At 43.5% G+C, this 11,971-nt stretch overlaps 1 protein-coding gene across 1 annotated transcript in view; it reads left to right on the forward strand.

The window, feature by feature from the left end:
* LOC124796003 overlaps positions 1–11,729 on the forward strand; it is a 190,006-nt gene extending 178,277 nt beyond the window's left edge. The window contains exons 7-9 of the mRNA XM_047260086.1: positions 9,387–9,636; positions 11,051–11,287; positions 11,384–11,729. Of these exons, the coding sequence (XP_047116042.1) occupies positions 9,387–9,636; positions 11,051–11,287; positions 11,384–11,448 (552 nt within the window). The 3' untranslated portion in view covers positions 11,449–11,729. The remainder of the gene's footprint in view (positions 1–9,386; positions 9,637–11,050; positions 11,288–11,383) is intronic.
* The last annotated feature ends 242 nt before the right edge of the window (positions 11,730–11,971 follow it).

The raw sequence follows: 11,971 nt of genomic DNA on the forward strand, positions 1-11,971 counted from the left end.
TGACACTGCCCTGCTGATTTTCACATAACAAAGCACTTACTACAGTAAATACCAAGTTGATAACGTTACCACGACGTAATAATCAGAGTACACACACATTGTTTTCTTTTACAGGATAGTACATTGTTAAGGTTAGTTTTTGGACTGATGTTGAATTCTGGAGGAGAAAGGTTTCAGAGAAATGTACGATATTCAGATGCCTGCAGGCAGCAAAACCTCTCATTTTAACAGCAGCGGTTTCTTTATTTCTACATTATAAGAAACTGCTAATATTAATTGTCTGTAACTATCAAATTCTGTTATGAAAGGTAACAAATTTTCTCATCTTGAAGCCATATCAGTATCTTCTGTCATGGCAACTTGGGCAATACACCATGGATGTGCACAATACAGTCGGTTGAACCACTTCCAATCTGATGTGATTGTTGTATTGAAATCAGTTTGTCAGCTAACATGATACATTTATTAGTTGACCGCATCCCTTTCCTTGTGCCCTCCCCTCCCCCCACCTGCTGCTGCCACTGCTCCCTCCCCTCCCTCCAGCTCAAATGTTGTACAGCCAGTGTGATTGAGTTTGTCACCAAGCTGTGATTACTATACTTGTAATTATGGTTGTGGTTGGGTTTTTGCATCTTTGCTAGATTTCAGAGCCCCAGCCCTTATCTTTTCCTGTAGACATTGGATGCAGCACTTCTACAAAATCCTCAGGGTCTCAGCATTCATTTGCTGGGTAGGGGTTTGGCAACACTGATGCTCCTGAACTGGGGACTGGTAAGTGCCATGAGTCCTCTGTTACAGTAAACTCCGGGCATGCTTCAGCAACCAATGTGTGGTTTGATGGTGGAACGGTATGTCACAGGGAATGGGGATCTTGGCTTGGCCGCCCAGATTGCAAGGAGGGTAAAAACCTATATAAAAAATCACTTGATTTCGAGGTGTGCTGTTTGCTACGAGATGTAGGGCTGTTGAGGTAGAACAATCATTAGCAGGCAGCCTCTGAGGAAACCGCTGCACGTCAGTTGTATAATGCTTACTCAGGCAAGTGGAGCTCTGTCTGGGTGTACCCTTACAGCCCTAGCTGCTTGTGAGGCTGAGCTGAAACACTTGGAATTTGCTCCCCCCCCTTCCCCCGTCCCCTCCTCAGAATTGGTGGATTAACACCAAATCTAACAAGAGGTCTTATGTAGCGATTCATCCAGACTCAGGAATATTTCAGAACTCTGGTGTACATAGTAACAAAATACATGCTATTAGTTAGAATGTGTTTATTAGTTAAAAGCAAAGATGGCAGGTTGAAAATGTCTTGCCTTTTCAAATTCGAAGGGATTTAGAGGGGATTGCAGATGAATTGAAATCGCTTAAGCGGTTGCGAAATGGGACACTTGGTCGAAATCTCAAGTTCCCAAAAAGTGACAAACATACAGAAAGCCAAAAGCGTTGGGGATTTGCCAGCAAGACTGAGCTCCGTATCACCTTGAATGACAGTAGAAATGTTTGATGCGAGGGATCTGGTTCATCTTCCCAAAGACAAACATAAACCTGAATGGGCCCAAGAAGCCATTGTTGACCCAAAATGTAATGGAAAGGGTAGATGGCAATCAGGGTTAAGTCATACTCACTTTTAACAGCATAAAACTTCCAGAGCACATCAAGGCAGGTTTCGCAGGCGTGTGGCAGTTTGTCCTGTACCCAGTGCGTGCTTTGGGCATAGTACTCTTGGGTGTAAAGGAGAAGCCACGTGTTTGCATCAAATGTGGTAAGACAACCCATGAAGGAGTCGCTTGTCCATATCCTTTGAAGTGTGTGAACTACTCCAGGGATCACCCTGTCTGGTGTAGGGATTGCAGCGTATATCTTGAAGAACAGAAGGTACAAGAACAAAGTACATGCCGTATGATGAGGCCTAAAGGTGTACAAGGCCATGCTGCCCCCCACGTTTACTACTTTGCTTCTGTTCTTAAACAGCCAATTCTGAACACCAATGTTGCTACACAAATATAGGCAACTAGTGTCAGCACTAGTACCTGTGTTTATCAATGAACTTGTGTTGCAGCTGTTACTTAGAAACCCGTACCTCCCCTCAGAACATCAGAAGGTCGATGTTGCAATGCAATGTTGCCAATACCACCACTTCAGTAGTTGTCTCTCTCAAGCATTCCCAAGCAAAAAAATGAAGTCAGAGTCAAAGAATCTGCCACTGACTTTGGTGGGAAGTAAGCAGTCTGACTATGTCGATGTTGCTCTGAATCTCTCGTGATTACTCTTCAGTTCTGATGGACCTTGATGTCGGCCTGGGGCACTCATCTTGCCCTGAGACCAAACCTCCACCCACTGTGGGCTCCTCCCCCCCCCCCCTCTCCACCCCTCCATCAGAAAGATGGGGTGAAAGTGCTACCCCTGTGATAAATGGCTCCCATACTATAATGGAACATCAATGGGTTCACGCCATGTGGAAGAATTGAAACTCCTAGCACAAGAGCACCCCCTGTGCTTTTGTGCTTGTGGAAATACATTTTAAAGCATCTGGTACTACAGGACTGTACCTTCCATTGCAAGAATGACCCAACTGGGATAGGGCTAGGGGAAGAGTCACTGTGTTAGTAGATAACGCACACTACTCCGCTATTCTCCTCCTGGTTACAGACCGACAAGCAGTTGCAATTGAAATTCATGTGTATCAGAGGATCACTGCTTGCTTGAGCACTGTTCTTACCTCCGCAAGATTTAATAGACTGAGGCTCTCGTGGATCTTACCTGACAGTTTCTGCTACTGGAAAACTTCAGTGGCCATAATGTATTGTGGGGTTCGACCTGTACTTGCCCCAGGGGTCAGGTTTTGGAGAGCCTCATGACATCCTCAACAACTCCCACCCATTTCTGTGCTACTGGGTCATCCTCAGCCATCAACTTCTCTTTTAGCTCTCTAGCCCTTGTGGACTCAGTGGGAAGTCACATATGACTTTCGTTCCATTGACCACTTCACCTGCTGGATGAAGCTCTCCCTGAAAGTATACAGCCATGATGGATGATCAGAAGAGCCAACTGGACTGTGTTCAACCAGCTGTCTGTATTTGAACTTTGACAGCATCCAAGATTGGGTGGACCACATCACGCGAGTGGTACACCAGGCTGCTGACATGTCATGACTGTCTGTCCTTTGGTGGACTGAAGAGTGCCGTTCATGGTGGACTGAAGAGTGCCGTTCAGTAATCAGAGTCAGACGTGTGGGTGCGACTGTTTTAAGTGCTGCCCAACATCAGAAAACCTCTCAGACTTTCACTTAGCAGGGCCAACGCTTGATGCGTCCTCAAGGAGAACAAGAAAAGGTCATGACAATTTCTCCTGGACTCCATCAACTGTACTGCTCGACAACTACAGCATGGGAAGCTGTCTGGAGGATTTCCGATGTAGGCAGTCGGTTACCTATAGTGGCGTTGTTGAAACTGGTGTCTCCAAAAAACTCCTGGAGACATCGCCCAGACAGCAGAGCATTTTGCAATGACTGCAGGTCACACACTTTAACTTATCCTCTCTATGATCGGTGGAATTCTAATATTTATGCTCATTGCCAACTTTAGCTACCCAACAGTATTGTGCACCTTCAACAATAAGTAGCCATAGTAAAATTATTAATAGTGTAGCACTGTCTGTTGTGTTTTGTGTAATGATTGTAAAATTTATTTACAAATCTAAGTGAAGAGGCTGTACCTGGTTGTTCCAGCCCCTTGCCACAAATTATCATATCATTTCTGTGGCACAGTAATCCATTATCCATTCATTTCTTTTATATGCTATAAGCTCCTGGATCTGGTAAAAGAAGACAGGCTCATCCCAGCAGCCAATGTGCAATGAGCTGATCGCAAGCTTCTGCTCCCAACACCTTCTGCTCAGGGATCAAGTAAAAGTGTGTGATCGGTGCTGTCACTGCCAGCCAGGATCCATTGTTCTGTTGTTACCATGCCACCATGGAACGGGGTGAATTGGACTTCCAAGTCCAACAGCTCAAAGTTCTACAACTGCCCATTCTCCTTGTGGGAGCAAGAGTCAGCACTGTCTGTGGCTTGTGATATTGTGCCTGGTCATGACCAAATCCGATACAGCAGGAAAGGAACAAATGTGTCCCAGTGGCTACTGCAGCGTTGCCTTAACAAACTGTGTAGTAAAGGCCTTGGAGTGAATAGTTATGCATTCTTTGGTCTGGATGTTGTAGACCAAGGAGCTCCTAAGATGGTCTTAGTGTGGATTCATGGGATGTTGATCCACTGTTGACAACCTGACTCTGCTGGTGGGGGCAGCTATGCTGCCGCCTTTCTTACGTAAACACAGTTGTATGTGTATATTCTTTGACATCACTAAGGCATATGACACTACTTGGAGACACAATATTCTATGGCAGCGACACCAGCAGGTCTTCCGTGGCCATCGCCCCATTTTCATTTGGTCTTTATCAAAGCGCTCTTTTCGGTACCAAGTTGGTGACTTGTTATTGAATAGTTTTTAGCAGGTGGATGGTGTTCCTCAGAGCAGCAACTCATCAGTCATAGCTTGTACTAAAGAGGTTGGAGGAGTGGGCTGCAAAGACTGGTTTTACATTTCTGCAAAGAAATTGTGTGTGTGTGTGTGTGTGTGTGTGTGTGTGTGTGTGTGTGTGCGTGCATGCTTGCATGCTCATTTCAATCACTCTCTCATTGTATTTTTAATTTACTGGAATTGTGTTGTAGAATGCCATTCTTCTTTTTTAATGATGCTCTGTGGTTTTTGGACCTCAATTTTGATTCCAAACTGTCAACACCTGAAGGCAAGGGCCCAGAGGACACTGGACATTTTGAAGTGTCTTAGCCACAGAGCTTGGGGAGTGGACAGGACAAATCTGTTCCAGTTTTGTAGGGTATTTGTGTGATTGCGACTGAACTGATTGCGACTGAATTGTGTGTGCACTGTGTACAGATCAGCAAGGCTGCCTTACCTGAAAATAATTGACGCTATTCACCATGAATGGATCAGGCTGTCCATGGGTGCTTAAAGGCCCAACCCCGTACCCAGTCTCTGTGCTGAGGCTGATGAACCGCCTCTTACCATCCAACGGCAATTCCCCATTTTGTGTCATACGTGTGCATTGCTCTCCACTCCCAGTTCACCAGCAATTACACCATTGCTCATCCAGCTATGGAGCACCTCCTTACCAGTCTTCCATGGGCAGTGAGGCTATTTGGGCGACGTGCGACTTGTGTTGAAGTCTCTTGGTGTCAGGCACGTACAGGTTCAAATCTGGAGTTTTAACTGATTGTCACCCAGAGTAATTTTAAATTTCATGCTGTACAGGAGAGAAAGTGTGATATTTTGACATTTCAAATTATCACTAGAGCTATGTGGCTGTGTCTAAAAATGGATTCCATTGACAGCTCTGTTGTTTCCCCAGTTGTGTCCTCGCGGTTGCCTCCAGAGTTCAGTGTAATCAATGCCAGGTTATCTACAATCCTGAGGGCACTGGAGCAGATGAGTTGTGCCATGCCTGCTAAATTCTTCATCTGTTCAAACTCCCTGAGTGCCCTTGAGTCTCTGCACTGCTGGTATGCAGCCGACGTAGTAGTCCGGGATATTCATGATGCCCTTCTCCACTTACAAAGGCTGGGGAAGGAGGTGTCTTTCTCCTGGGTGCCAGGAAACATGGATTTTGTGGGGAATGAAAGGGTGGATGTAGCAGCCAAAGAGGCGTGTTGTGATCTTCACTTAGTTCCGTGTACCATCCCCCTGCAGGCTATTGTCTCATTGTTGACGTAGAGTCGTGCATTGATGGGAAGATGTATCGCTGGAAGTGCAGACAATAAGCTCCATCTAGTAAAGTCCACAATGCGGCTATGGTGTGCCTTCTTCCAGCCATGCAGACAGGACGAGGTCCTCCACTTCTTTTCCCCTAGGCCACAGCCCTATGACATGTGGCTTCTTGTTCGGGGAAAGGACCCTCCAGTGGTGCTTATGACTACAGATCACATTTTATTACACTGTGTTTTATTTTCAGACCTGAAGGCAGTGGCAGATTTGCTGACAGGTCTGACATCTATTTTAAGTGATATTCAAATGAATTTGGTTAAAGTTTTAAGATTTTATGATATGTCCAACTTGTTTCCTAAAATTTTGAGGTGTTCTTAATGTATTAACTGGATGACAGGCTCATCCATGTTTTTCATAAGTGGTCAACTGGTCACATTTCCCTGTGTCTCACTTTTAGCTCCTCTGTCATTTTACTTATGTTTTAATTCCATATATAGCCCCTTTCTCCTATCTCTGTTTTCTTGTAACTTGTGAGAGAGACTGAGTGTGTGGATTGATGCGAGTGAGGTGGGCCTGAGTGAATGAGTGGTGTTGTATAGGTTTCCTCCGCACTGTGTGACAACTGTGTCAGTTATTTTATCTACATTCATTTCCTTTAATATGTGTAAGGGTGCTGACGACCATAGGACTTCAGAATAATAGCACTGCAAGACCCATGTTAGGGTAAGGAAACAGCGACTGACAGTGCTCAAAGTGGGTTGGCAGTAGACACCAAATTCAGGAAAATAAGGCACAACTATCTATATTCTTGGGCTGTGTCATAAGAGTACTAGATGATAATATTTTTCAAGTATGCTTCAATGGGCGAGTCTAGTGGGAAAGTGTGTTAAGCTGTAAAACCTAATATTGAAATTTTGACCCTGTGCCTGTTATCAAGTCGAAATAATGCTCCTAATTACAAGCTCCTTGTGTGTATTGCACTCTTTGAATTGCATTGTAGATATTTTGCTCCATATTCTGCTTAATTTGTGCTCACATCCACAATATTGGGTGGGATAAATGATTCCATATTTGTTTTTGTTCCACACTAAACAGAAGCTGGTTTTGTCTCATGGTATTCTGTGGACTCGGGTCTATTTGTTACTGTTAACAAATCTGTATCTAAGCTGCTCAATTTAATTGCATTGTAAGTGTATTACTCATATTCTATGTTACATCTCTTCTCATCCAGTTTTTGTACTCGCACATTTAACGGTCCCCACCGAAATTTTCATTGACTTCTTTTAAAATGTACTGTTATAGTATATGTTAATAACATGTAAAATTATTGGCATCTAAGACAGGATGTAATAAAGTTAAATACCAATACTGACAAAACCTGCTAACGTGGAGTTTTCCATTAATTGGGAGAAAGTATGGAAAGTAGATGCAAACAGAATTAAAGAAGAACAAAATCAGTGTACTTACAGTGCATTTAAATTAAGCAGTTCACACACAGGCATGTAAGCAGTAACAAATACACAGAAGTCCACAGAACACAATGCAACAAAAGCAGCTTCTGTTTTATATGGAATCATTTCCCATGCCCAATATTACGAATGCAAGCAGAACACAATTAGTACACTCCTGGAAATTGAAATAAGAACACCGTGAATTCATTGTCCCAGGAAGGGGAAACTTTATTGACACATTCCTGGGGTCAGATACATCACATGATCACACTGACAGAACCACAGGCACATAGACACAGGCAACAGAGCATGCACAATGTCGGCACTAGTACAGTGTATATCCACCTTTCGCAGCAATGCAGGCTGCTATTCTCCCATGGAGACGATCGTAGAGATGCTCGATGTAGTCCTGTGGAACGGCTTGCCATGCCATTTCCACCTGGCGTTCGTGCTGGACGTGCAGACCGCGTGAGACGACGCTTCATCCAGTCCCAAATATGCTCAATGGGGGACAGATCCGGAGATCTTGCTGGCCAGGGTAGTTGACTTACACCTTCTAGAGCACGTTGGGTGGCACGGGATACATGCGGACGTGCATTGTCCTGTTGAAACAGCAAGTTCCCTTGCCGGTCTAGGAATGGTAGAACGATGGGTTCGATGACGGTTTGGATGTACCGTGCACTATTCAGTGTCCCCTTGACGATCACCAGTGGTGTACGGCCAGTGTAGGAGATCGCTCCCCACACCATGATGCCGGGTGTTGGCCCTGTGTGCCTCGGTCGTATGCAGTCCTGATTGTGGCGCTCACCTGCACGGCACCAAACACGCATATGACCATCATTGGCACCAAGGCAGAAGCGACTCTCATCGCTGAAGACGACACGTCTCCATTCGTCCCTCCATTCACGCCTGTCGCGACACCACTGGAGGCGGGCTGCACGATGTTGGGACGTGAGCGGAAGACGGCCTAACGGTGTGCGGGACCGTAGCCCAGCTTCATGGAGACGGTTGCGAATGGTCCTCGCCGATGCCCCAGGAGCAACAGTGTCCCTAATTTGCTGGGAAGTGGCGGTGCGGTCCCCTACGGCACTGCGTAGGATCCTACGGTCTTGGCGTGCATCCGTGCGTCGCTGTGGTCCGGTCCCAGGTCGACGGGCACGTGCACCTTCCGCCGACCACTGGCGACAACATCGATGTACTGTGGAGACCTCACGCCCCACGTGTTGAGCAATTCGGCGGTACGTCCACCTGGCCTCCCGCATGCCCACTATACGCCCTCGCTCAAAGTCCGTCAACTGCACATACGGTTCACGTCCACGCTGTCGCGGCATGCTACCAGTGTTAAAGACTGCGATGGAGCTCCGTATGCCACGGCAAACTGGCTGACACTGACGGCGGCGGTGCACAAATGCTGCGCAGCTAGCGCCATTCGACGGCCAACACCGCGGTTCCTGGTGTGTCCGCTGTGCCGTGCGTGTGATCATTGCTTGTACAGCCCTCTCGCAGTGTCCGGAGCAAGTATGGTGGGTCTGACACACCGGTGTCAATGTGTTCTTTTTTCCATTTCCAGGAGTGTATATGAGTGACATATTTACAAAGCAGTTCAAAAAGAGAGCAATACACGCAAGAAGTTGTAATCAGAAGTACAATGTGATGAAACCAGTTCTATTAACTACGAAACAAGAACAAACGTGGAGGAAAATAGGAAAGCAAGATGACTGACTGATAAACTTGTAGCACTCAAAGTGGCCCGGCAGCAAACAAACATCATGTTATGGGCAGTCCCACATAAGAGTTTCACTCCCCTGCTGATAACCTAGCCGTTGAGCGCGGTTAACTCCAAGCCCCCGCCCCTCCTGCACACTCATACGCGCACTTCTACAAACTTTATTTTATACTTCTTTTTTAGTAATTTTGACCCTTATGTTCACCATGTAAGAAGCTCAAACACTTTATCATTATATGAATTTAAGCCTCCTCACATGTTTAGAGCATTTTCTAAGGGGTATAACATTAGGTAAGACGTGTTAAGAGTAGTGTTTTTAGTGCTGTATTTGTTGTATTTTCAGTTTCTTTGACTATTTTTACAATGCCTAGTTATAAACTAACAATTCTAAATTTTCTGACAAAAGTGACATACTTACTTTTGTTTTTGATCCACAGATAACAAATGCTGTTGGCTCAGTGAAAATTGAAAAGCCCAAGTCTGATTACAATGGTTACCAAAATAAGCCAGAAATTATTCTTGATCCTGGTGATGAATTTTCTCATGTTGTTGAAATATATAATTTTCCAGCAGCATTTAAAACGGAAGATCTGGTCACCATATTTTCTCCTTATAAAAATGGTGGCTTTGAAATTAAATGGGTGGATAATACACATGCACTAGGAATTTTTAGCAGCTCACTTGTTGGTAAGTAGTGGCAATTGGCTACCACTAAGGTTTGCCCCTTGATTAAACTTTCTATCAAAATGCTATATGTATAAAAAATGGCCACCATCTTGATATTTTGCCCTGTCTCAATTTCGTTATTAATTTACTGATGTTCAAAACCTGACGACCTAAAATTTCAAAACATAGAAAATAATAATATTACTAACATCTCATTGACATGTCTTTGGGTACCATATTTACAGTGTTGATGTCTGTCTATACCAGTGGTTAAGATTTTTTTGAGGGGGGGGGGGGAATTTGTCAGCAGCCAACAGAATATTCTGATATATAATGTTTTTGAGTCAACAATAGCTACACTGTTATGGGATTGTATGATAGAGTGCCTGTCCAAACGACCTCACCAGTTTTACTACTTGCAAAATAGTGCCAGTTAGGAAAATGACATGGCTTGTCTCATTACTGAAAATCTACAATGGTTAATTGAACATGCCTCACAGATCAAATCACAGCTTTAAACTGCTGAGGTCATTGGTCTTCCACAGTTGTTTGCGGCACTTTTGATTTTAAGTGGTGGTCCATGGAATGTTCAGCTGTCATGAAATAGCTCATGCACTGCCTGAAGATCACACATTGCATCCAGCACTCTCAGCAGTGGCAACAGAAACTTCTTCAACAATTTGTGACACAATTGGCTATTGGGAACCCCCATCCCAGGAGCAATTCCTAAATTGCCGGTTAATTCAAACTTCCTAATCATGTTCTTCAACCTCATTGCAGAAAGAGAACCAATATGTATTCCTTCAATGCATGATACTCATGAAGAGCAGCAGTACTATCGCTGTTGTTTTGATACAGCAGTTTTGCAAGGAAAGCCCTCTTCACCTTATCCAGTTCCTTGTTGATTATCTGCAATTGTAATGCACACTGATACACAAACACTACTAACAATGCAAATCCTGCAGTGCACAGTCTGAACCTCATTTCTATAAAGTATGCTACCTGTCTGGTTAATAGTTTACTATCTACACCGGCTCTGGTAGTGAAAGTTTGAGAAAACCGCCCAGTATGTATTGTCTAGGTTGTCCTTGTTGGAAATTTCCACCACTGCCCGTTCCAAACTGAGCTGACAGTGGACGCTACTATTACATTACATTTAAGGTTAAACCCTTTAAAATGAAATACTTATCACAGATCAACTTTCATTTTAATCATTGTTTCAAACAATGTTAATCTGTCTGAGGACAAGAACTTTTATGTCCTTTGGATACACAGTATCACTTGCAAGAATTAAACTAATTATTTTTTTCTTTATTTGAAGTGAAAAAGGCAGTTATGTCTTTAAAGTTGTTTCTTTATTCTACCTTTGTAATGTCACTTTTTAGTGATCGCCCTGTGTTCCGTTACTCTTTTAAGTTTGCTGTAATTTTCACAGCTGCTGAAGTTTTGGCAGCAGAACATCCCTTTGTTAAAACTCGTCCGCTGAGAGAGGCAAGCCATGAATCACGAATGAAGGCACGGCGATCAGCAGAATTCCTTCAGCCTTACAAAGTAAGGCCAGAAACGTGTGCTGCACTGGCTCGACGTCTGGTTACTGGAGCCTTGGGTGTCAAAGTAAATGTTACAAGAGAAGAGCGTGAAGCTGAAAGACGACTTCTAAGGGAGGCCAGAGGTAATGAATATGAGTGCTGTATCTCGAAATTTATATAATGTAAACACACATATATTATAGATAATGCTAACATGAAGATTCTTTTTCTTGTTACAGAGAAGAAACGGTTAGCAGCAAAACAGAGAGATGAAATATGGGAAGGAACGTTTTCTGCAAACTAAGTGACAAATAACAAAAAATATTTTTGTATAATATTTTAATATGAAAGCTAAATTCATGTACATGTTTTTACTGAATAGTTATTCTTCAGAGTTGTGGCACTGTTGTATAGAATGTAACAAAATGAAGTTCATAGTTACATAATTATAATATTGTTAATTTATGCAGTGATGTTCCTTACTGAGAGGCAGGTAATGATACCTGTTAAGTGCCATTAATCAATGAAACTGTTCACTGCAATGATATTTTGTAAGAAGCTCTTACTAAATATTTTGGAACTTGAGTAGCATCATCTTCTGATTGTTACACCCGATATAACATAATTTTGATACATTTTTGTTTGGAACAAATGTTACACGATTCCAGTATAAACAAGCTTCAAATATTTAAAATAAATATAGAATTGGATATTTACTGCAGAGTTGTTGAAGATTAAGGAATGGAATCTGATGCAGCTATTGTCCTTACTGCGGTCTTTTGTACTGCAGGTTTAAATGCCTAAAATGGCCCCATACGGGTGAAGGG

The sequence above is a fragment of the Schistocerca piceifrons genome, chromosome 4 (genome assembly GCF_021461385.2).
Source record: "Schistocerca piceifrons isolate TAMUIC-IGC-003096 chromosome 4, iqSchPice1.1, whole genome shotgun sequence".
In the NCBI taxonomy this organism is placed as follows: Eukaryota; Metazoa; Arthropoda; class Insecta; order Orthoptera; family Acrididae; genus Schistocerca; species Schistocerca piceifrons.